Raw genomic sequence first — 25,057 nt, 5'->3', positions numbered from 1 at the left:
TCGTCTTCTGTTAACGAGCCCATAATCCCTTGCGGGGTGGAGTCTGGGCAACTGAATGGAGCTAGCAGAGTGTTGAATGTCCAGATGCCCTTCCTGTCGCCAGAGCGGAGTTTTTTTCCCAGCAGATTTATTCTCATCATGCCCAGAGAGAGAAAAACATATCTGCCTCTACCTAGGATCAAACTCACAACCTGTGTTACTGCAGAATATTGTCCAAATATTCAGCATTTCCAGATGCAATTAATTTCGAGCGGTGTCTGGGATGGAATAGACGTCTCCCTGGAGGATTTTAGATAAAATGTATTTTCTTGCCAGCTTCATCCTCACGTATGAAAAATTAAAAAAAAAAAACATAACTTCCATCTTCCTTATTCTGCCTTATTCTTTCCTCTTCCTGAGGTCTCCCAGATGGATCCAGGAGACGCCCCCCCCCAAAAAAAAACCAGACGGAAGGATTAGGAATCAGTTTGCAAATACCTCTCCACCACTTCCTAATTTCAAGCCATTTAAAAAAATGTGGCTCATCACCCACAAAGATTTAATCACCATTTTCTTTTTCCTTGCAAAAAAAGAATAGAATAGAATAGAATAGAATAGAATAGAATAGAATAGAAGAAAATAATAGAATAGAGTAGAGTAGAGTAGAGTAGAGTAGAGTAGAGTAGAGTAGAGTAGAGTAGAGTAGAATAGAATAGAATAGAATAGAATAGAATGACAGAGTTGGGAGGGCCCTTGGAGGTCTTCTAGTCCAACCCCCTGCTCAGGTGCTCAAAGCATTCCTTGCCCTACAAAGCAAAGGATGGATTAAAAGCATGAGTGGCGTGGTTTTTTTTTTTAAATTAATTATCCATCAAATTTATATATTTGCACATCTAACTTTGGCCAGTGAATGTATAAGAAACGTTTACAAAAAAATTTTTTTACATAATTCGCAGATTCGCACCTCCTCAGCAAAGCTTCTTGGCTGTTAAAAATGATATTTAAGGGATATTTATTTTTCTCCCTCCCTCTCCTTCCTTCCTTTCTCTCACCTTTCTTTCTTTCTTTCTTTCTTTCTTTCTTTCTTTCTTTCTTTCTTTCTTTTTTCTTTCTTTCTTCCCCTTCCTTCCTTCCTTCCTTCCATCCATCCATCACTCTTACTCTCTTTCCTTTGGTCCATCCATCCATCCTTTCCCTCCCTCTCCATTTCCTTCCTTTCTCTCACCTGCCTTTCTTTCTTTCTTTCTTACTTTCTTTCTTTCTTTCTTTCTTTCTTTTTTTCCCTTCCTTCCTTCCTTTTCCTTCCTTCCTTCTTTGGCCCATCCATCCTTTCCCTTCCCTCCCGAGAGCCATTCACAGCCTGGCCAATCTTCTAGTCCTCTGTGAGGAAAGTGGGTGGAAAATCTATCTATCTATCTATCTATCTATCTATCTATCTATCTATCTATCTATCTATATCTATATCTATATCTATATCTATATCTATATCTATCTATCTATCTATCTATCTATCTATCTATCTATCTATCTATCTATCTATCTATCTATCTATCTATTCCTAGTCACACAGTCAGGATTTCTGTTTAAAAAAAACCCCACCAAAAATCACCACTATGTTTTCTTGGGAAAACATCCTTCCCACTTCACACACACCCCTTTCCTGCCTTGTGACTCATTTTGCCAGCGGGCGATCGGTCAGCTGCGGCGGCACCCGGCATGACGGTGCACGCCAACCGGTGCAAAAAAAACGGGGGGTCTGCCCGTTTGGGCATGTTGGAGTTAGGAACCGCTCACAGCTGTTGCTCCTTTGCTAACCGAGAGATAATTAATATTTTTTTTCACAAATCCACCTCCAGTCGTGAGGTCCCTTTGGATGGCCTGGCAACTGGGGGGGGGGGGAACCCTGTCTCCATCTGGCCTAATTGGCATCTGGGGGGGGGGCTTCGGTTTTGGGGGTCTGCAGAGGCAGGGTGGGGGGTGAGGGGGAGCAAGCCGCAAGGAGCCGCCTTCCTAAATTTGGTGGGGGGCTTTTTTTTTTTGAAACCAAAAATGAATCTGTAGCGCCAAGGAGATTTCTTTGCATCCCGATGGACTGGAAATAGGAAAAGAAATCTCCTCTGAAGCTATGATTCCTTCATGAGTCTTGCGACTTTATCAATAAGATGGAAGAACCCAGAACGCGGGATCGTGGGGCTGGAAGGGACTTTGGAGGTCTTCTAGTCCAACCCCCTGCTCAAGGCAGGAATAGCATCATTAGGTAGGGTCTCCTGCTTGAGCAGAGGGTTGGACTAGATGACCTCCAGTATTCCTTCCTTCCTTCCATCCTTCCTTCCTAATTTTTTTCTATTCTTCTTCTTTCCTTTTCCTTTCTCCTTCCTTCCTTCCTCCTAATTTCTTTTTCTATTCCTTCGTTCCTTTTCCTTCTTTCTTTCCTTCCTCCCTCCTAATTTCTTTTCCTACTCCTTCTTTCTTTTTCCTTCCTTCCTTCCTAATTTCTTTTTCTATTCTTCTTTCTTTTTCCTTCCTTCCTAATTTCTTTTTCTATTCTTCTTCTTTCCTTTTCCTTCCTTCCTCCTAATTTCTTTTCCTAGTCTCCTTCTTTCCCCTTCCTTCCTAATTTCTTTTTCTATTCTTCTTTCCTTTTCCTTCCTTCCTTCCTAATTTCTTTTTCTATTCTCCTTCTTTCCCCTTCCTTCCTTCCTAATTTCTTTTTCTATTCTTCTTCTTTCTCCTTTCTCCTTCCTTCCTTCCTAATTTTTTTCTAATCTCCTTCTTTTTCCTTCCTTCCTTAATTTCTTTTTCTAGTCTCCTTTATTCTTCCTTCCTCCTAATTTCTTTTTCTATTCTCCTTCTTTCCTTTTCCTTCCTTCCTTCCTTCCTAATTTCTTTTTTTAGTCTCCTTTATTCTTCCTTCCTCCTAATTTCTTTTTCTAGTTTCCTTCTTCCTTCCTTCCTTCCTAATTTCTTTTTCTAGTTTCCTTCTTCCTTCCTTCCTAATTTCTTTTCCTATTCTCCTTCTTTCCTTTTCCTTCCTTCCTCCCTCTCTCCCTCCTTCCCTCCCTTCCCCTGTGTCCCGTATCCCAGTCAAACGGTTCGTAAAGAGAATAAAAATTCAGTTCTTATTCTCTTTCCTAAAACAATAAGAATTAAAAGCTTATTCCAAAGGGGATCAGCCCTGATTTGTGAGCCGGTGGTTAAATTCACGGAACAAATGTACTCACTTAGCGACAGAAGTTTCCATCCACTGTGGTCGTAAGTCGAGGACTACCCACAATAGGAAGAGGAGCGTGTCTTTTCACTCCCTGGATGTGTCCGAACAGATTTTGCCAAGTCGGTTAACGGTATTTGCGGTTTTGCAAGCCGCTACACGCCAGAGGGAGACGACATATGTGTTATTAGCACCTTTCTCGCGCAATCTGTCTAAGCCTGCCCTGCGGACGGGACTCCTTGCAGCTGCTTGTACAAAGGCGGTAAGGAAATGAGACGCCCCAGGCGCTCGCTTCTCTTCCCCAAACAACACACAAACACAATCGCCCATTGTGCCTTCCTGCACAATCCAGAATCAAGCCTTCTTCGGGACATAAACTGAATGGAAACTGCTCTAAACACAGGAGTAAACAATGTGTTTTTTTTAAAAAAAAAAGAAAAGAAAAAAAAATTGTACCAGACTTGTCAAAAATCCTGGAATATGCAACATGGTTTTCTTTTTGAAAGCTGAATGCCACCAAAGAGGAGAGGTAGGAAGGTAGGAAGGAAAGGAAAAGAAAGAGGAGATGGAGGGAGGGTGGAAGGAAGGAAGGAAAGAAGATGGGGGAAAGGAAGAGGCAGGAAAGAAGGAAGGAAGGAAGGAGAGGAGAAGGGAAGGAACAGCTAGGAAGGGAGGGAGGAAGGAAGGGAGGGAGGAAAGAGGAAGGAAACAAGGAAGATGGGGGAAGGGAGATCTAGGAAGGAAGGAAGGAAGGAAGGAAGGAAGGAAGAAGAGGGAGGAAAGAGACAGGAAGGAAGGAAGATGGGGGAAGGAAGAGCCAGGAAAAAGCCAGGAAGGAAGGAAGGGAGGGAGGAAAGAAGGAAGGAAGGAAGGAAGATGAGGGAAAAGAAGAGCCAGGAAAAAGCTAGGAAGGGAGGAAGGAAGGGAGGGAGGGAGGGAGGGAGGAAGGAAGGAAGGAAGGAAGAAGAGGAAGGAGGAAAGAGGCAGGCAGGAAGGAAGATGGGGGGAAGGAAGAGCCAGGAAAAAGCTAGGAAGGAAGGGAGGAAGGGAGGGAGGAAAGAAGGAAGGAAGGAAGGAAGGAAGGAAGATGACGGAAAGGAAGAGCCAGGAAAAAGCTAGGAAGGGAGGGAGGAAGGAAGGAAGAAGAGGAAGGAGGAAAGAGACAGGAAGGAAGGAAGGAAGATGGGGGGAAGGAAGAGCCAGGAAAAAACTAGGAAGGAAGGAAGGAAGGAAGGGAGGAAGGAAGGAAGGAAGGAAGGAAGAAGAGAAGGGAGGAAAGAGACAGGAAGGAAGGAAAATAAGTCTCGATTTAAAGAACAGGGCAGATGCCCGTCTGCTTCCCAAGAGCCAGGGTGGGCCCAACTCCCCCCCTCCCACTGATTCCCTTGCCAGTCCTGCCCGTCTTCCAGAGAAAAAAAGGCACCCTTGGCAGATGTGTCCCCCCCCTCCCCAGGGGCTGTTGCCATCACCCTCTCTGGGGCGGCCCGGCGGGAGCTGTTGGGGCTTGACAGAGGCGGAAGCTCGTCTGCGTGGGACGATCGCTGCCATGGCCCCGGGCTTCTCTCCGCTGTTCCTGTCCCAACATGGCAGAACAAACCAACATGCACAGAACACCTCCTCTCTCTCTTGTTTGTTTTTGTTTTGGGGGGGCGGGGGGTTTGCCTCCTTTCCCAGGAAGACGGTCTCCTTTAAGCCAAGCGAGCCTAGCCATAAACAAGCCACCTTGTAACTTAAGTTCACACCATGCCCCAAGCCAGGGTTTGTGCACCCTGATCAATAAACTATGATCCGTTGTTGCTCAGGTAAGCACTGTCAAGGTGGAAACCCTGGCTGATAAACCACACAAAAGTCATTTGATCTAGCCACGATGCTACGATACCAGCCGAGATCAAGATTATTTGGAGGGAAGTTGAGTGTACATGAGGATACGTGCACTGGGCAAGGGGTCAGACTAGATGACCTCCGAGTTCCCTTCCAGCTAGGTGTCTACCCCACCCGGAATCCATGCAGAGGGTTATAAATATTGCAAATCTAAAGACGTAAATATGTATATCTACATATTATATTATATATGTACACATACGTGTATTTGTTTTCGTATATTGGTATACGAAATACATACGTATATATACGTATATACGAATATATACGTATATTTGTATCTATCACCTATCTATCTATCTATCTATCTATCTATCTATCTTTCTCTCTCCCTCCCTCCCTCCATAATTTATCTCATTCTATCTATCATCTATCAATCTATGAATCTATCAATCTATCAATCTATCTATCTATCTTTCTGTCTCCCCCTCCCTCCCTTCTCTATCTATCTATCTCTTTCTCTCTCTCCCTCCCTATCTTTCATTCTATCTATCTATCTATCTATCTATATCTATCTATCTATCTATCTCTTTCTCTCTCCCTCCCTCCCTCCATAATTTATCTATCATTCTATCTTTCTCTTTCTCTCTCCCCCTCCCTCCCTCCCTCATCTTTCATTCTATCTATCTAGCTAGCTAGCTATTTCTTTCTCTCTCCCTCCCTCCATAATTTATCTATCTATCTATCTATCTATCTATCTATCTATCTATCTATCTATCTATCTCTTTCTCTCTCCCTCCCTCCCTCCCTCCATAATTTATCTATCATTCTATCTATCTTTCTCTCCCTCCCTCATCTATCTATCATTCTATCTATCCATCCATCCATCCATCCATCCATCCATCTTTCTCTCTCTCCCCCGTCCCTCATCTATCATTCTATCTATCTATCTATCATCTATCTTTCTCTCTCCCTCCCTCCATAATTTATCTATCATTCTATCTATCTTTCTCTCTCTCCCTCCCTCATCTATCATTCTATCTATCCATCCATCCATCCATCCATCCATCTTTCTCTCTCTCCCCCGTCCCTCATCTATCATTCTATCTATCCATCTCTCTCTCTCCCTCCCTCCCTCCCTCCCTCCCTCATCTATCATTCTATCTATCTATCTATCTATCTATCTATCTATCTATCTATCTATCTATCTGTAAATACAAAGATGTGATTAAACTGAAACTTGCATGTTGTAGTTGGTGACCGAATGAGGCCACCCAGAGTTCGAAAGCGATGAACATTGAAATCATAAAACTTCACCTCTTTTACAGCCTGTGCACAACCACCCACTCGCACAAACCCAGGTGTGTTGATTTACCTTTGGCTGGGAAGGAAGGGTTTCTTGCCTTCTGCAAATTCCCATCGCTTCCCAATTGCTCCAGGGATGAGCCAAAGGGGGCGATGGGCCGGATGGAGGAGGGGGCTTTGCTGGGAAGGGGGACTTGGGGGTGGGGGGAATAGAGCTGTGGATGACAGAGGAAAGGGAGGGGGGAGCCGGCTTCTTTTAAGCCGTGGGGTGGGGGCAGAGGAGGGGTCTCTGCAGGGGCTCAGGGCTACGGAAGGAGACATCCGGAGCAAAGGCCAGCCGGGCCTGGCCGGTGGGGGAGATTTGCCCACCGAGAGTGGAGTGTGGGAAAACAGGAGACTGCAGGGTTGTTGTTTAAATGCCTGGATTTTGAGGCATTTGTTTTCTTGTGAAGTCTTTTGTTGAGGGTTAGGAGGGAAAATGTCTCTAATTTTTCATTCGTTCACCGTTTCTTGCTCTTCTATGCATCTATCCACTTTTATTTCCTTCGGTCTTTTCTCACTCTCCTTCCTTCCTTCCTTTCATCCACCCATCACTCTTATTCTCCTTCCTTCGGTCCATCCATTCTTTCCCTCCCTCCCCGTTTCCTTCCTTTCTCTCACCTGCCTGCCTTTTTTTCTTTCTTTCTTTCTTCCTTCTTTCTTTGGTCCATCCATCCTTTCCCTTCCCTACCTCACTCTCACCTCCCTCCCTCTTCTTTCTTCCTTCCTTCCCCAACTCCCTTTTCCTCCCTTTCTTCCTCCCCTCCCTTCCAAGCCTCCCCTCCCTCCTGCTTTTAGTCCATCCATCCTTTCCCTTCCCTACCTCACTCTCACCTCCCTCTCCTTCCTTCCTTCCTTCCCTATCTCCCTTTTCCTTCCTTCCTTCCTTCCTCCCCTCCCTTCCAATCCTTCCTCTCCCTTCTGCCTTTGGTCCATCCATCCATCCTTTCCCTTCCCTGCCTCACTCTCATTCTCACCTGCCTCCCTCTCCTTCCTTCCTTCCCTATCTCCCTTTTCCTTCCTTCCTCCCTCTCTTCCTCCCTCCCTTCCAATCCTTCCTCTCCCTTCTGCCTTTGGTCCATCCATCCATCCATCCATCCATCCATCCATCCATCCATCCATCCTTTCCCTTCCCTACCTCACTCTCACCTCCCTCTCCTTCCTTCCTTCCTTCCCCAACTCCCTTTTCCTTCCTTCCTTCCTCCCCTCCCTTCCAATCCTTCCTCTCCCTCCTGCCTTTGGTCCATCCATCCATCCATCCTTTCCCTACCTCACTCTCACCTCCTTTCTTCCTTCCTTCCCCATCTCCCTTTTCCTCTCTCCCTCCCTCCCTCTTCCTCCTCCCCTCCTTTCCAACCCTTCCTCTCCCTCCCTCCTGCCTTTGGCTCATCCATCCCTTCTCCCCCCTGGTTCTTGCTGACTCCAGCTCCCATCATCCTCCCCCAATCGGGAACCACTGGCCAGGAGCGAGCGAGGAGGCGTGTTTGGACAGGAGGCGCTTTGGTGTCAAAACATACCTGTGGAGTTTGGGGGATGAGGTGATCTTTGGATCCAGGGATTTCCGAGCATGTGTGTGCACGGCTGGGACACGGCGCCTTGGCACGGGGCTCGCCTTTTCGCGGGAAGCGGGCGGAATGCTTGGCACAGCGAGGCCTGCCCTGGCGGCACGGGCATGCCGGGCCTTGCTCTCGACCCCCCCCCCAATGGGGAAGCCAAGGGTGGGGAGAGGCGTCTGGAGCTGCTCCCCAAACCACCTGCATGGCTGGCTGGGTGGATGGGTGGGGGAGTCCCGCCAGCTGGTGCCCACTTCGCTCTTGGTCACAGGCTGCCCCTCTGCAGAGGGCAGGGTCTTCATCTGGAAGGCCAGGAGGGTGGAGGATGGGTCCCAGAGGGGGCAATTTGACTTCTCCTCACCTAAACTGGCTGGCTGGGGGGAAACGGTTTGGCCCAACCATGATTTATGTCGGTCTTCCTTCTTTTTCCTTCCTTCCTATCTCTCTCCTCCCCTTCCTTTCTTCCTTCCCTCCCTCTCTTCCTCTCCTTCCTTCCTTTCCTTATTTCCTTCCTTCTTCCCTCCCTCTCTCTTCCTTCCCTTTCCAATCCTTCCCCTCCCTCCCTTCCGTTTCTTTTCTCTCCTTCCTTCCTTCCTCTCTTTTCTTTCCTCCCTCATCTCTCCTTCCTTCCTTTCCATTCCTCCCTTTCTTCCGTCCTTCCTTCCCTTCCAATCGTTCCTCCCTCCTTCCCTCTTTCCCATCTCCCTTTTCCTTCCTGCCTCCCTCCCTCCCTTTCTTTCCTTTCCTTCTTCTCTCTCCTTCCTTTCTTACACTCTCCTCCCCTTCCTTTCCTCCTTCCCTCCCTCTCTTCCTCTCCTTCCTTCCTTTCCTTATTTCCTTCCCTCCTTCCGCCCTCCCTCTCTCTCTTCCTTCCCTTTCCAATCCTTCCCCTCGCTCCCTTCCCTGTTTCTTTTCTCTCCTTCCTTCCTTTCTCTCTTTTCTTTCCTCCCTCCCTCATCTCCTTCCTTCCTTTCCATTCCTCCCTTTCTTCCGTCCTTCCTTCCCTTTCAATCATTCCTCCCTCCTTTCCTCTTTCCCATCTCCCTTTTCCTTCCTGTCTCCCTCCCTTTCTTTCCTTTCCTTCTTCTCTCTCCTTCCTTTCTTACACTCTCCTCCCCTTCCTTTCCTCCTTCTCTCCCTCTCTTCCTCTCCTTCCTTCCTTTCCTTATTTCCTTCCTTCCTTCCGCCCTCCCTCTCTCTTCCTTCCCTTTCCAATCCTTCCCCTCGCTCCCTTCCCTGTTCCTTTTCTCTCCTTCCTTCCTTCCTCTCTTTTCTTTCCTCCCTCCCTCCCTTATCTCTCCTTCCTTCCTTTCCATTCCTCCCTTTCTTCCGTCCTTTCTTCCCTTCCAATCGTTCCTCCCTCCCTCTTTCCCATCTCCTTTTTCCTTCCTTCCCTCCTTCTCTTCCAATCCTTCCTCTTCCTCCCTCTTTCCCATCTCTTTTCCTTCCTTCCTTCCCTCCTTCCCTTCCAATCCTTCCTCTTCCTCCCTCTCTTTCCCATCTCTTTTCCTTCCTTCCTTCCCTCCTTCTCTTCCAATCCTTCCTCTTCCTCCCTCTCTTTCCCATCTCCCTTTTCCTTCCTTCCTTCCCTCCCTCCCCATCTTCCTCTTCCTCCCTCCCTCCTCCCTCTCCCATCTTCCTCTTCCTCCCTCCCTCCCTCTCTTTCCCATCTCCCTTTTCCTTCCTTCCTTCCCTCCTTTCCTTCCAATCCTTCCTCTCCCTCCCTCCCTCCTTCTGGCAGTTGAACTCCCCCATCTTAACGTTGCAAAGGTTGTGCAACCTTTCTCTAAACCAAAAATTGCCAATCTCCGCCACTAAGCCACAAAGGATAAATTGTCCCAGAGAGTAACAGTGGTGTCATATTGTGAGTCATTACACCAATTTCCTCCTCTTCACTAAAACGAATGGTGGTTAAGGCAAGGATTTCCTGCCACCCTTTGGATTTATTTCTTTATTCCCGTTCTATAGCGGCCCTCCTCTTTGTCAAGTTTGCGCCAAGTTTGCTCCAGACCTCCCTCGAGAAGCGTTTCGAACACAGAACCCCGTTTCTCTCTCTCTCTCTCTCTCGTGGCCAAGTCAATTTTTATTTCTTGGCTTTGCACGAAACACGAACGAATGAACCGAAAAGGAACTCGGCTTTAGGATGATGAGCCGATAATGAAGCTTTTTTGATCGCAATTATTTCCAGATGGGACGCGCTTAATGCCACATTTTTTTTGACAAGTTGACGGGAATAAATCCACCTTGGCAAAGTTTTTGACAGCTGGATGAATTAGGGAAAAGAGAAGCTTGGATTTTCCCCACCGCAGGCTCCCTCGAGCCATAGCTTAACTGATAATAATCCCAAGGAAAAATTTTTTTGAAAGCCTGGAAAATGGTCCTTTAAAAGCAGGCTAAGATTTAAAATTTCGCACGGGCTGCACTGGGTGTGTGTGGAGCTGTCCAATTTCCGCCATCCAATGAATTGGATCGAAACCATCTAAAATTCATCCGCTTTGTGTCTTCTTTGAAGCATGCCCACAAGAATATTTATATATATATATATATTTTTTTAAAGGATTTAAAAGCCGAAATATATGCTTTGGGTAGGCGCTTTCCAAGGGCCGGTGGCAAAGTTTTAGTTTTTAAATTGTAAAAAAGTTTTTAAAACTTTTTTTAGTTTTTAAATTGTCAATGGGTTTTAGTTTCAATGTTTTAAATTTTGGGCCAAAGTCATGTAGTTCTTTTAAAAATTTTAAATGTTGTATTGGTATGTGTTTTAGTTCTGGCTGTGCACCACCCTGAGTCCACTAGGAGAAGGGCGGGTATACAAATTGAATAAAATAAATAAATAAATAAATAAATAAATAAATAAATAAATAAATAAAGAAAGAAAGAAAGAAAGAAAGAAAGAAAGAAAGAAAGAAAGAAAGAAAAAGAAAGAAAGAAAGTAAGTAAGTAAGTAAGTTTAGTGCCGAGGACTAGAAGCGCGAAACTTTTCACAGTGAGGACTAGAAACATGAAACATCTCCTCCGCGCTGCTAAGCGTGTGGCTCAGGCAGCCCTTTTGAGTTGCGATGATTTGCAAGGACTGGAATTTAATGGCTTTTAAGGGCCGAATTACTTCAACCCCGAAGCCTGAAAGTTTAAATTTTAAAAGAGCGCATGCTAGAGAAAAATTAGTCACGAGAAGAAACACGGATTTTCAGGCTGCAAAATATTATTATTATTATTATTATTATTATTGTTGTTGTTGTTGTTGTTGTTGTTGTTGTTGTTGTTGATTTTATTTCGAATTTATATACCGCATCTTCTCCCGAGGGACTCAGGGCGGTGTACAGCCAGATAAAAACATACAATACAAACATTAAAAAACAATTAAAAGGATATATATTAATTTGGCCCCAATTTAAGATAACAAACCAATTAAAAATTAAAATATGTTAAAAAATATGTTAAGCCAGCCCGGCTTGCTGAAAAAAGAAAGAATGATGATGATGATGATGAATGATGAAAAATAACATGAAAAATGGGGCTGGAGAGATTGCAGGTTGGAGAAATGAATAGGTCTTGGTTAATTAATTAGATACAGATTCTTACAGAGTCGGAAGGGACCTTGGAGGTCATCTAGTCCAACCCCCCGCCCATCCATTGTTCCTTGTCTGGCCTTCGGGTGCTTTGGAAAATAGCTGGACCCCCTTCCTCCTCTCTGAGGCAGCCCCTCAAATACTGGAAGATGCTCTCCTGTCTCCCCTGGTCCTTCTCTTAATGTGAATTTTATTCCGATTTCCAGTATTCGCCTCTGCTGAAGAAACTCTACTGTCAAATTGCAAAGACGTGTCCGATCCAGATTAAGGTCTCCACGCCTCCTCCTCCCGGGACGGTCATCCGAGCCATGCCGGTATACAAGAAGGCCGAACACGTAACCGAAGTGGTCAAGCGGTGCCCGAATCACGAGCTGGGACGCGATTTCAACGACGGTGCGATCTTTTCCTTTATCCTTTTATCTCTCGAACTCGGCTCTCTTTGGTCTTATCTCGAACTCGGCTCTTTGCTTCTCTGAATGCAGTTTTTTTTTTTTTACGTTCCGCAGAAGAGGCTTCTGGTTATCATCATCTTTTAACAATCCCATAATCCCTGGCGGGGTGGAGTCTGGGCAACTGAATGGAGTTAGCAGGGTGTTTTTAATGGCCGGATGCTTTTCCTGTTGCCAGTACGGAGTTTTGTTCGGCAGATATATTCTCATTGTGCCCAGAGAAAGAGAAATATCTGCCTCTACCTAGGATCGAACTCACAGCCTCCTGGTTGTGAGGCGAGAGCCCTACCTCTAGGCCATTTCACCACTCTAAGAGGCTTCTGGTTATCTGCCTCATTAAATGTCTTTTAAGATTTTGGGATGGTTTTTAAAAAAAAAGAAAATCGTTTAGAGACTCCTATATATATATATATTTTAAAAATCCCTTCCAAGATTTCCCTGGGGGAATTTGATGAATCGATCGATGGATGGATTGATTGCTCTTTGACTGAAGAGTTGATAACTACATCATACATATGACCGTCATAAATATGACTCGATTGCCAAGCATCTGAATTTTGATCCCGTGAACGTGGGGATGCTTACAATGGTCGTAAGTGTGAAAAAAATGGTCGTAAGTCACTTTCAGGGCCGTCGTAACTTCAAACGGTCACTAAACGAACTGTATCTGTCCCCCGTTATAAAATGGGGACACGTTCACCATTTAGCAAAGAATATCTTGCAATCCCGGAAAGAGACGTGGGGGGAAAAAAAAGAGATGACACCCGATGAGATGTTAATATTCATAATAATAATAATATTACAATAGGAGAAAGATTTGCCTTAGGAGCATTTTCGTAGCGGCTTCCCCCTGCTCCTTGATGGAGCTTCCATGGACAGGGGCAGTATAGCTGAAAATAACCACTTCTCGCATCGGGAATGATTGCAGATAATTTTTACATTTTTCCTTCTTCTTTCTTCTTCTGCAATGCAATTTCCTTGCTCAAATCTGCAACTTTGCAATTAAGACAGGTTTTTTTTTTCCCCTAGGCCTCTCGGCGCCCGCCAGCCATTTGATCCGCGTGGAAGGCAACAACCTGTCCCAGTATGTCGACGACCCCGTGACGGGAAGGCAGAGCGTCATGGTCCCTTACGAGTCCCCCCAGGTGACGTGTCGGGTCTGCAAAGTTAAGGGCTGCTTTGCTTTGCTCTTTTGTCCGATTGCCAAAGATGCTAGTCCTCTTGAAGGTTCGGGGGGAAAAGGATTGGCATTGCTCGGGGCCGGGAAAGTGGCGCTTTCAGGAAATTATTCTTGCAAATTTATTGCATCAAAAGAAGCGAAGGCTGAGCCTTTCCCCCCCCCTTCCGATATTGAGCCAAAATTTCCATTACGGGGTTAATTTTCATTGGCGGAATTGATTTCTTTGCAGGCGGTAATGAAGGTGAAAGAGAACAAATCTGCCGCCATCTGGTGGCCGTCTGAGCAACTGCAACTAAGTCTGCAGGGTCTCGTTTTAAAAGGGGCTGCAAGCTAAGCAGGGTCAGGCTGGGTGAGGAGTTGGAAGGGAGACTGGGGAGCGGAAAAAGCCATCCGACAAGATAGCCAGGGTGATTTTCTTGTGTGTTGTGGCCCAGAAATGTTATGGAGGTTTCCATCTCAGTGGGAGTCAAGCTTTAGTCTGATTTTACGACAATCGAAAGAAATTTCATATTTTTTGGCCAGAAAAATCTCAAAAAACGATGGATAGAGTTCTCTTTTTCTTGCAAGATCTGAGAATTATTTTTTTTTAAAAAAAACAGCCAAGATTGCATCAAACAGCTAAGTGCGCCCCCTGCTGGACTCCCCAGACATCGTGTTTGGTACACAGATAGTCCTCGGTTTACGACTGGAATTCAGCCTGCAGTTTTGGTCCTAAGTCATGATAGTCACACAGCGGGTCGCCGCACGACCACACCCAAATTTACGACGGCCGTTAAGCAAACGCTGTGGTCGTTATGCAAGTTCGTCGTTCGCTAGGGGGCATCTTTTGCTGGCAAAACCATCGTCCATTGAACGCTCACGGGACGGCGGGATGCCGCAAACCGCCTTACGCGCAGGCCAGTTGCCAAGCCCCCCCCCAAAATGTGCTTCCATGAATCGAATCTGGCTCACGAGTCGCTTTTGCTGGGGTCCGTCGTAACTTCGAACATTTGCTAAGTGCTGAGGGCTACCGGTAAAAACGAAAGCCGAACGTTGAATTTGGGAATCGCACAATCGTTTTGTATTCTTCTCCTACGGCAGCACTTTTTAGAGTGGGGGGGGCGGGAGGTGATTCTGACACGGGACCCCGACTTGCGATGGCAGGGAGTGTGTGGCCCATCAGCCACCGCCCCCTCCAGCAGCCGAATCAGATGAGGAGAAATGGGAGTCAAGGTCAGCATCAGAGCAACCTGAGAGCTCCGAGGGGGAAGAGGGAATGGAGCTGTCAGAGAGAGAGAGAGACAGAGGCGCAGCTGGGGGTGTCCGTCAGACCTCAGATGGAGAGTCAACAGCCCCCAGGTCTGGAGGTGGCGGATGAGGAGGAGGAGGAACAGCTGGGTCCAGTGCCTGACGTGCAGATACACAGAAGGCAGAGAGGAGAGGAGAGCAGTGGAAATCTATGGGCTGGTCCTCGGGACGGAAGAGCCACTGCTGCTAGTGAAGCCCCACATTAGCTCTGGGGATAAAAGGCAGGGGGCGGAGATGAATAGATGTGGCCGACAACTATTTATCTCCTGGACGGACAGACTTGTTAGCCTGCGGTGAGAGAGAAACTTTTTGCCGGGGCTGCCGGCGCTCCTAATAAAGGAATCATTGCTTCAACTACAGAGGGTTTGTCGTGTTCGGGGGAGCTGGGTCGGAACACGTAGCTTACGAATTCCGCCCGCCGTTCGTTTGGATAAACGAACCTCTCTCTCGTTTTGTCTCGTCAAGGTGGGCACCGAATTTACCACCATCCTGTACAACTTCATGTGTAACAGCAGCTGTGTGGGAGGCATGAACCGGAGACCGATTTTAATCATCATCACGCTGGAGACGAGAGAGTGAGTTCAGCCGCGTGGGGGCGTCCCACTTCGGGGCTCCTCTGGAGTCCCGCTCTGCAAGGTCGGTTGTTGAGATTAGAACCCGAGCGCCGCGAATGAATCCCGGGGTTGAAACGGGAGTCGATACGGGCGAGATTCCCATCTACGAATCTTTGCCGGTCCTGTTGAGGTTTTTTTTTTTGGTGAGAAAACCAGATGCTCGTACGGGAGATTTTATAGAATTTTGGGACCCCCCTACCGTGTGAGAATTTTGCAATTTTTGCTTTCCACCCGAACTGGAAAAGTTGTTTGTTCTTTGTAAAAGTTTTACAGGGGTTTTAGAAACTCCACCAAGCTGATTGAAGATATTTCGAGTCTTCTCAAACACGGCACAATTTGCATGGCGGATTTTTTTTTTTTAATCGTGTCCGATTTTCGGACAGTGTGGTTTTCTTGGGCAAGGTTTTTTTTTCAGAAGCGGTTTGCCATTGCCTCCTTCCTAGGGCTGAGATGAGAGTGGCTGGCTCAACGTCATCCAGCTGGCTTCGTTCCCAAGGCGAGATTCGAGCCGTTTCTAGCCTGGTGTCGTCAGCACGACACGAAACAGGTTCTCTCGCGTGGCAGTTAAAAACCCCAAATCCAAGCAGCCCAGAGTTAGTAACAACCGTGGCGAGAAAGGTCGAAAAGTGGAGCAAAACCCGCTTAACAAATGTCTCGCTTTGCGATGGAAATTTGGGGCTCAATTGTGATCGTAAGTCGAGGACTACCTTGTGCTGTTGTTTTCCCCTAGCGGACAAGTCTTGGGCCGCCGATCGTTCGAAGGCCGGATCTGCGCCTGTCCCGGACGAGACCGGAAAGCCGACGAAGATCACTTCCGAGAACAGCAAGCGCTGAACGAAAACGCCGCCAAGAACGGAAACCCCAATAAGAGGAGTGAGTTCTGGGATTGGTGGTCCTGACCCTCTGAGGTTGATTAGGGAGATGGGAGATGGAGTCCCATCATGGGGGAGAAAGCATCAGCTTAGGGTTAAAGGGTAAACCTTCCAGGATACTGAATCATCCAACATGTAGTAACGGATTCCCGCCCTGTATTAGCGGGTTGAACTAGATGGCCTCCAGTTTCCCTCCCATTCTATGATTTTTAGTTTAGATTCCTTCCCTGGGCATGGGTTGAACTCGATGATCTCCAAGTTCCCTTCCCTTCTAGGATTCCAAGCTTTAATTTGGATTCCTGGCCCTCAGGAGGGGGTTGGACTAGATGACCTCCGAGGTCCCTTCCCTTCTGTGATGCTATGATTCTTCCCAGCTTTCAAACAGAGCCCGCAAAGTATCCCAGCGTTGGGGGCCGGGGTTAAGAAACGGAGGCACGGCGAGGAGGAAACGTATTACGTGCCTGTAAGTAGTAAATTTGCACCCCAAAAAAATCCCGTTATTTGTGTTCTGTTTTGTGTTTAATCTTTGCAGCCTGTTTCTTACCATTAAAAAATTAGACAAACACCACCCTGAAAATTAGAGATATTTAGTCGGGGACTCTGCAATCCGTTCCAGATAATTTCATCTCCAGCACTCAACCACCGGCAAACACCGATGGGAGCTGTAGTCCCAAACCATCGGCGGAGACCGATGGGAGCTGTAGTCCCGAAAGGCGGCAAAGCAGGGATAGGTTCCTGATAAAATTGCTTCCTTTGGAAATCCAAACAGTCCCCTCTGGTTTCTCCTTCGCTCAGGTTCGAGGTCGGGAAAACTTTGAGATGCTGATGAAGATCAAAGAAAGTTTGGAACTGGTCGAGCTGGTCCCCCAGCAGTTGGTCGACTCTTACCGACAGCAGCAACAGCAGTTTCTGCAGCGACAGTGAGTCCCGCACAAACCCCCATCCGTTCTTTGTCCAAACGCTGTCTCCTTGTTGCAACAATGCAAGGAAAACCTGGCAAGAGTTGACGGGATGACGAGGAGGGTGACCAAAATCTCATGTGTTATTCTGTGGGTTCACTTCTCCTAACAGGGGTGGGCGACCGGAGGCCTCGGAGCCCTGTCCCACCCAGATCTTTGAATCGGGAACTTCTTGTCCAACTGCTCCTATGAAACTTACTCGCGTCGTATAAATCCTGCGTTTCAAGTCTTGACGGTGACTGAGAATCGCTTAGAGCAGAGCTGGACACATCTTATGGACCCCAGGGCCAACTCGGGCCCTTTGATTGTCCCTGTCTAGCCGGCGTGAGGTCAATTGGAAATTAGAAATGAAATGAAAGAAGCAATAAAGGAGAGTGTGTGTAGGTCAGGGTTGAAATGAGGGATCGTTGGTGCTCTCTGAGCTTTGGGCTTTTCTTGCAGACGTTTCACGACCCAACTAGGGAACATTATCAGGGCTAGAAGGGAGGGGGATTTGCAGTGGTAGCACTGAAGATATTCCCTAGTTGGATCATGAAACGCCTGCAAGAAAAGCACCAAGGTCAGAGAGCACCAAGGACCCTACAGTCGTCCTCTTCCCCCTGTCTGCAAACCTTCTAGCTCTGATGATGTTATCTAGCTGGGTCATGAAACTCTTGTGTTACAGATTCTGTTTATAGTACAATCACCATGTACAATCACCATGTGCTTTACTGCTCAACTATTTTAACTGTAACAGAGATCTCTTACTTAGAACAAAAGAGCATAGAGCATATACCATAGATCCAAACTTGTAAACACTGCCATCTACTGGCTGAATACTACTGTAGTTGTTGCCTACAAATACATTCCAACAATCTGCAAGGAAAAAAACAAGCTCAGAGAGCACCAAAGACCCCACAGTCCTCCTCCTCCCTCCCTCCCTCTGCAAACCCACTCCCTTCTAACACTGATGATATTATCTCGTTGGGTCATGAAACGTTTGCAAGAAAACCACCAGGCTCAGAGAGCACCAAGGACCCCTGAAATGAAATAAACAGGCTGCAGGGGGCAGGACAACCTTCAGCTGACTGGCGCCCTCAAGTGGCCTGCTTTAGAAATTCAATTGCCCATATCCCTGGCTTAAACGCGACTCCAGGTTCCCCACGTTGGTTTTTGCAGATGATGGGCACAGCTCCCCCTAACCTGCGGGGAGGGCAGCACCTTGGTCCAGTTGGAAGGAGGAGGGCGCCCCCTGGCATGTTTTGGGCTCACTCTCTGCTCCTTTCGCCCACAGGACGCACCTCCATTCTCCATCGTCCTACGGCCCGGTCTTGTCCCCCGTGAATAAGCTTCATCCAGGAGGCATCAACAAGCTACCATCCGTGAACCAGCTGGTGGGGCAACCTCTTCAGCAGGGGCCTGGCACGGGGCCAAACCTTGGGCCTATGGGTAAGACCCCTCCCCCCTCAAAGGTATCCCCATAACTTATTTCACACCTGCCCTGCTGATGATTTCAAGGAATCCGTGTTGGTTGAACCATACCCAGTTTAGGTAGTTGTTGAGTTTTTGGCCCTTCCATCACTTCTACAAATGCCAGTAGTCCTTGACTTACAACAGTGACCGTTTGAAGTTACTTAACGGCCCTGAAAAAAAGCAACTTACGACCAGTGGTGGGATTCAAGTAATTTTAACAACCGGTTCTCTGCCCTAAGGATTTCTTCCAACAACCACTTTGCCAAACTGCTCAGAAAGTTAACAACCGGTTCTCCCGAAGTGGTGCGAACCGGCTGAATCCCATCACTGCTTCCTGCTTTTTAGGGAAGCCTAGGTCAGAACAGGAGCCGACATCCGAGCCGAATGCATTCCATATTTACAAGTAAAATGGGATTTGTAAACTCACCGGCTGTGTTTCTTTTCTGGATCTCAGGCCCGACGATGCTCAACAATCACGCCATGCAGTCCAACGGCGAGATGAACGGGGCACACGCCTCACAGCCCATGGTCTCCAGCTCGCACTGCACTCCGCCCCCACCCTACAACCCAGACCCCAGCCTTGTCAGGTACGGACGCCACAGGTGGTGGTGGCGGGGGGGGGGCAGCCCCGCTTGTCTGTTTTAACGTCTAGCTGATCCAGGGATGGGGACCCCAATGATGTTCCAGGTGCAATAACCTTGATGACTTGTGGACTACAGTTCCCATAATCCCCCAGTCATGCCAGGGTGGAAGGCCGCTGGTCTAGGGGGTCTCCTGAGTGAGCAGGGGGTTAGACTAGAAGACCTCCAAGGTCCCTTCCAACTCTGTTACTCTACATCTTATATCATCTCTGGAGCAAGCTGGTTTTGGGCTGAGGGCTGCACACAATTCGATTCAAGGAGTCTCCAAACTTGGCAACTTCGAAGACTCGTGGGCTTCAACTCCCAGAATTCCCCCAGCCGGTTGCCAAATTCAGAGACCCCTGGCCTAGAATACCTTAAAGGTAAAGGTTCCCCTCGCACATACGTGCTAGTCGTTCCCGACTCTAGGGGGCGGTGCTCATCTCCGTTTCAAAGCCGAAGAGCCAGCGCTGTCCGAAGACGTCTCCGTGGTCATGTGGCTGGCATGACTCAATGCCAAAGGCGCACCGAACGCTGTTCCCTTCCCACCAAAGGGGGTCCCTATTTTCCTACTTGCCTTTTTTACCTGCTTTCGAACTGCTAGGTTGGCAGAAGCTGGGACAAGTCACGGGAGCTCACCCCGTTACGCGGCGCTCGGGATTCGAACCGCCGCACTGCCGACCTTTCGATCGACAAGCTCAGCGTCTTAGCCCCTGAGTCACCGCGTCCCTTAGAATACCTTCCTCCCTCCCCAAAAATTGGAAAATCATCTTCCTGACATGCCATTCGTGGAAACCAACTCTGCAATTCTCAAGAATTTGGGCAGATGGTTGCTGGCTGCCTCCTCGTTGGGGAGGATGGGTTTGGTAGTGCTGCGGCTCCTCACCCAACGGCATCACACAAACCCTGTTGGCAAGTTCTTCTGAACAGACTGGCACAGGACGTCAGGATTTAATCTAATTTTTTATGATGATGATGATGATGATGATGACGACGAAATATCTCGCTTCTGTCAGGATTTAATCTTTTTTTTTTTTAATTCTCCTTTATTTTCCTTTGCAGTTTTCTAGCAGGATTGGGTTGCTCGAACTGCATTGACTATTTCACTTCGCAAGGCTTACAGACTCTTTATCACCTGCAGAATTTGACCTTGGAGGTAAATGCACCTTTTCGGAAAGGTCTCTTGCTTGTGGGTGGGGGGGGGGCACGGAGGGATCAACGGGGATGAGGAGGGGTGCAGGACCCCAACCCATTTCTCCCCCCCATCTCCTTTTGCAATGTTCCCTTCGCTCCGTCTGGGGCCTCTCCGTGCCTCCCCATCCAAGGACTTGGCCCATTTTGCAAAAAAAAAAAAACTAAATTCATATCCGGTGGCAAAGGTGAATACAGGTTGCCTCCCCCCCGACACAATCCCCCCACTTTCCATTTTCTTCTAACATCTTCCTTCTCTCCCTCTCCCCCAGTGAAAGCAGCTCTTGTGGTCAGGAGGACAGAGAATAAATTTGGAGATTGTTTTGTAGCTGGAAGAAGCTGGGAGGGTGGGGGTGGGCGTGTGTTGTTTGCTTTCTTTTCATTTCTTGCAAATATTCTTGAAAACAGGATATTTGGGGCTCGGGGTTGAACTGTGGGGGTCCTCGGGGGCTCTCTGAGGTGGGTGGTTTTCTTGCAGACGTTTTAATGACCCAGCTAGGGAACGTCATCAGTGCTAGAAGGAAGTGGGAGTTGAGGAGGAGGAGGAGGAGGAGGAGGAGGAGGAGGAGGAGGAGGAGGAGGAGGAGGAGGAGGAGGAGGAGGAGGAGGAGGAGGAGGAGGAGGAGGAGGAGGAAGGACTGTGGGATCCTTGGTGCTCTCTGAGCTACTTGGTTTTCTTGAAGACATTTCATTACCCATCCAAATAACATCATCAGTGTTAGCAATGAATGAGGTTTGCCGAGAGAAGGACAAAGAAAAAGGAAAGGAGGGGGAGGAGGAGGAGGAGGAGGAGGAGGAGGATTCATTCAAACGTTTCCTTGCCCAACTAAGCAACATCATCATTCCACCATCAGTTATGACGTTACCTAGTTGGGCAATGAAACATCTGTAAGAAAACCACCCAGCCTCCGAAAGCACTCAAGGACCCCCACGGGATGGAGATCTGTCCTTCGGAGTTGATCCGCGCCTTTGTCTCTCGGTAGGATCTCGCGGCCCTGAAGATCCCGGAGCAATACCGCATGGTCATCTGGAGGGGCCTCCAAGATCTGAAGCAGAGCCACGATTACGGCGGGCAGCAGCTCCTCCGTTCCAGCAGCAACGCCGCCACCATCTCCATCGGGACTTCCGGAGAGCTGCAGCGGCAGCGCGTCATGGAAGCTGTGCATTTCCGAGTCCGTCACACCATCACCATCCCGAATCGGAGCGGATCCGACGAATGGGCAGACTTTGGCTTCGACCTGCCGGATTGCAAATCCCGCAAACAGTCCATCAAAGAGGAGTTTCTCGAGGGGGAAATCAACTGAAGTGGTCTGGGGGGGACGGGGAGGTCTGGGGCGAGCCAGCCGGCTCTGCGGACCCGTAGATTTTGGTGCCAGAGTAAAGCCGCACCAAAAAAAAAAAAAAGTATTGCGGAGAGGTTGTGGCGGTGGACTATCGGCGGTGTCCGCTTTCATACGCCCGTCGACGGCGTTGTCGTGCAACCCATCGGAAGGAAAGAGATGGCGTTCAACTGGCAGACTCGGAAAAATCGACGAATACATTTCACTTTCGTACGTTTTGCCTACGGCGACGACGTGCGAAAACGCAAAGCGATCAGAAGGAAAGAGACTCGGAAAAATCGACGGAAACTTGCATTTGAATTTGCTGAACATCTGGGTGTCAATTTTGCGTCCACAAGGAGAGAGGAGGGGCAGGTTTCGTTCCTGAACAATCAACCCTTGACTTTTCCTCCAACGATGGCCATCGTTTCTTCTGAAAAATGGGTCAATTCCCCCATTTGGTTGAAAAGGATCTAGAAACGAGGGGTACCGCCTTCCGCCGACCCCCATCCCTTCCTTTAACGGACTGCCAAAAAGTGTTTGTTTTTCTACAGTGCTACGTAGACTGAAAACAACAACAGAAACTGTTTATAAGTCGGTCGACAAAGCCAAGTGACGTTTGTATTAGTTAGGTTCACCTTTTGCTCCGCTCGAGCAGACATACGCTGTACATAACTGTATTTAATCACTGTTGTAAGGTTTATGTAAGCTATTTTAAGATGGACGTGGCTTTGTCTACCACCAAGATTTGACCATTTGGGGGTCTAATTCCAAGGGTCTCCTAACTTGGCAACTTTAAGACTTGTGGACTTCAACTCCCAGAATTCCCCAGCCAGCAGCAAATGGGGGAATTATGGGAGTTGAAGTCTAGAAAATTTTGCTATTTTGGGACTTCAACTCCCAGAATTCCCCAGCCAGCAGCAAATGGCTGGCTAGGGAATTCTGGGAGTTGAAGCCCACAAAACATGGCAACTTTAAGACTTGTGGACTTCAACTCCCAGAATTCCCCAGCCAGCAGCAAATGGCTGGCTAGGGAATTCTGGGAGTTGAAGTCCACAAATCTTAAAAGTTGCCAAGTTTGGAGAGGAAGAAAAGACTTATATGTACAGTCAAAGGGATTAAAACTCACAGATGATTTCGGCTTGGGGAGTCCATTCCTAAACTGAACGTCCGATCTCCATAAAGAAACGGATTTTTAAAAAAATATATGTGCTTTGCCATGAGATCCGTGCGTGTGTGACGGGATTGCGATTCAGAAAATTTTGGGTGTCGTTTACGGATGCAAAGTTTTCCCTCTTATCACAATTTGCTGCCTAAGAGTCCTGCTTCAGTCTGTCTAATGATAAAATTAGGAGAAATACTTACAACCCCCAAGATAAACAATCTGTACGTAACACCTACATGCAAACTGAATATACACACTTTTTTCAATCTCCAAGGACATTTTACAGGGGTAAAATGCTACTGGTTCACACCAGTTCGGACAAACCGGTAGTTGAAAAAAAAGCTACCAGTTTATTTCCGACTATCAGCTGTGCCATGAGATTTATATTCTAAATTGGGCGGCACAGCTGTTTCCCCCCTCTCGCTGTTCTACTTACCTTCTTAAGCCTCCTTTTCCCACACTTTTTCCGCACTTTTTCCGCACGTTTGGTGCACACTACGTATGGGCAGGCATCAAACCGCGGAAAATTTCACCACTGGACTGACCCAAACATGCAGCAAATTCCTGGGGAATTTTTTTGGGGGAAAAAATAGCTAAGATTAAAAAGAAGAAAAAAAATTAAAGAGGAAAGTTTAAAATCTTTAGAAAGTGTAAAAAAAAACAACAACCCCCCACTCTTGCCAGTCTCCCGAGTGTAAATTCAACGGATCGTAAATGTTCGAAAAAAGGTTGTATTAATTTTGGAAGATTGTCCTCTGATCCCAAACACATTTTCCCCCCCCAACTTTCAAGTTGTTGTTGAAGCTTGGAGGTCCAAATTTAAACAGTGCTCCGAGTTGTTTAAAGCAGGAAAAGAAAAAAATCAAAATTCTCCAGTCAGGTCCAGGATTGAGTTGACTTTTAAAAAGCGTTCCTTTTACGTTTTTTAACGCAACGCATCTTACCCAAGCAAGGGATTCACACGGCTTGGTTTATTTGCTTGCAGAATTGGTGTTGTTGCTGTTGTGTTTGTGTGTGTGTGTGTGTGTGTGTGTGTGTGTGTTGAAACAGCTGGCTGTTTCGCAAACAAACACATTTCCAGGTGATTTCGAATTCCCCATCTTACTAGCAGTTTCTGCGCGTAGGACGAGCGGTAAAACTTCCTCGTCTAACCAATTCTCCGAGCCAACTGAGAGAGGCATCCCCGAACTGTGCTTTGCGATCCCGGATCCCGAGATCGAATCACGCCAGCCAAGTAGAAATCCAGTTAAAGCACTTTACTTTAAAAAAAAAAAAAAGTGGAAAAAAAAAGCACCTTTTCAGTCTCTTATGTTGTGGCAGTAAGAAAAAATGTCTTTTCTGAGCTCTTTTCTGAGCTCTTTTCCCTGGCAGCAGTATTAACTATTGTAGAGTTCTAGGTAAGCCAAGATTAGCAGCCAAAAATAACAAAAATAGCCCAGGAAGAAGCAATGAAAGCTATCAGTGGCTTGTTTGCTTGAAGGGGAACTATGGTTGATTCTGATTTTTTAAAAAAATTGCTTTTTTTAATGCGGAGAAGAAAGTAGAAGAGACGGAGAATTATCTTTTTATCTAAAAATCTCTGCTTTAGGATAGGGCAGCGATACCCTACAAAAAACTGATTTATTATCCCCACCACTTCTCAAACCACGGCCTTAAATGACCAAAAAGGGCCAAGAAGAAGTTTCTGAGATGCTGGCCGTATCTTAAAAAAAAACAACGCACATTTGCGCCAGATTGATATTTTCTCCCACGGAAAAAAAAGAAAAAAAATTACGTCGTCATTACTGGAAAAAAAGAGGCTTAGGGCCGTTTTTCAACACTTACGACCGTTGGTTCACGAGATTCCAAATTCCGGCACTTGGCAACCGACTCGTCTTTATGACGGTCGCAGAGTCCCGAGGTTGCACGCGATTTCTCTTTGGCGAACACTCCCGACACGCAAAGTCGATAGGGGACTCGGGTTCACTGAACAACCGCGGCATGAAAACGAGGCGAAATTCATTCGAACCGCCGCCTCGCTTAGCGACAGAAAAATGTTGGCGGTCCGTGGTGGTCGTACCTCGAGGACTACCTGTGCTACACATAACACGGCGAAGAGTTTAAAGTTGATTAGAATTCACGGCTTTTGTGGGACTGGCTCAGGACGCGGCAAATATATCTGCTTCTTTCTGGATGATCGTTTAGACTAGTAGTGTGTTTAGCCGGATCTATCCGGTTTTGGCAAACTGGTAGCGGCGGCTGCAGGAGGCTCCGCCCACCCACCCAGACGTCATCACGTCACGTTTTTTGACGCTCTGCGCATGCGCTCAAGGCCCTGCGCATGTGCGGAGATGGCGCGTGTGCTCGCATTTGCGAACCGGTAGCGAAGGTAAGCGAATGCCATCCCTGATTCAGACAATAATGCTGGCTTCAGTTTAGGGGATCGGACTGGGACCCCAAGAATCAGACAGAAATGGACTTCAGCTTAGTTTTGGTTTT

General features: G+C 47.4%; 1 protein-coding gene across 3 annotated transcripts in view; it reads left to right on the top strand.

Moving 5' to 3' along the window:
* TP73 (tumor protein p73) overlaps positions 1 to 22,549 on the top strand; it is a 63,768-nt gene extending 41,219 nt beyond the window's left edge. For all 3 annotated transcript variants that reach the window (XM_087879255.1, XM_087879256.1, XM_087879254.1), the window contains 10 exons: positions 11,678 to 11,864; positions 12,950 to 13,065; positions 14,853 to 14,962; positions 15,732 to 15,874; positions 16,248 to 16,336; positions 16,669 to 16,793; positions 18,106 to 18,260; positions 18,739 to 18,871; positions 19,967 to 20,060; positions 21,079 to 22,549. In XM_087879255.1, coding sequence (XP_087735381.1) covers positions 11,678 to 11,864; positions 12,950 to 13,065; positions 14,853 to 14,962; positions 15,732 to 15,874; positions 16,248 to 16,336; positions 16,669 to 16,793; positions 18,106 to 18,260; positions 18,739 to 18,871; positions 19,967 to 20,060; positions 21,079 to 21,399 — 1,473 coding nt within the window. In that variant the 3' untranslated portion in view covers positions 21,400 to 22,549. The remainder of the gene's footprint in view (positions 1 to 11,677; positions 11,865 to 12,949; positions 13,066 to 14,852; positions 14,963 to 15,731; positions 15,875 to 16,247; positions 16,337 to 16,668; positions 16,794 to 18,105; positions 18,261 to 18,738; positions 18,872 to 19,966; positions 20,061 to 21,078) is intronic.
* The last annotated feature ends 2,508 nt before the right edge of the window (positions 22,550 to 25,057 follow it).

This window comes from Pantherophis guttatus, chromosome 15, assembly GCF_059756535.1.
Source record: "Pantherophis guttatus breed Tessera chromosome 15, ASM5975653v1, whole genome shotgun sequence".
Classification (NCBI taxonomy): domain Eukaryota; kingdom Metazoa; phylum Chordata; class Lepidosauria; order Squamata; family Colubridae; genus Pantherophis; species Pantherophis guttatus.
This window is presented reverse-complemented; position numbering and strand designations above follow the sequence as displayed.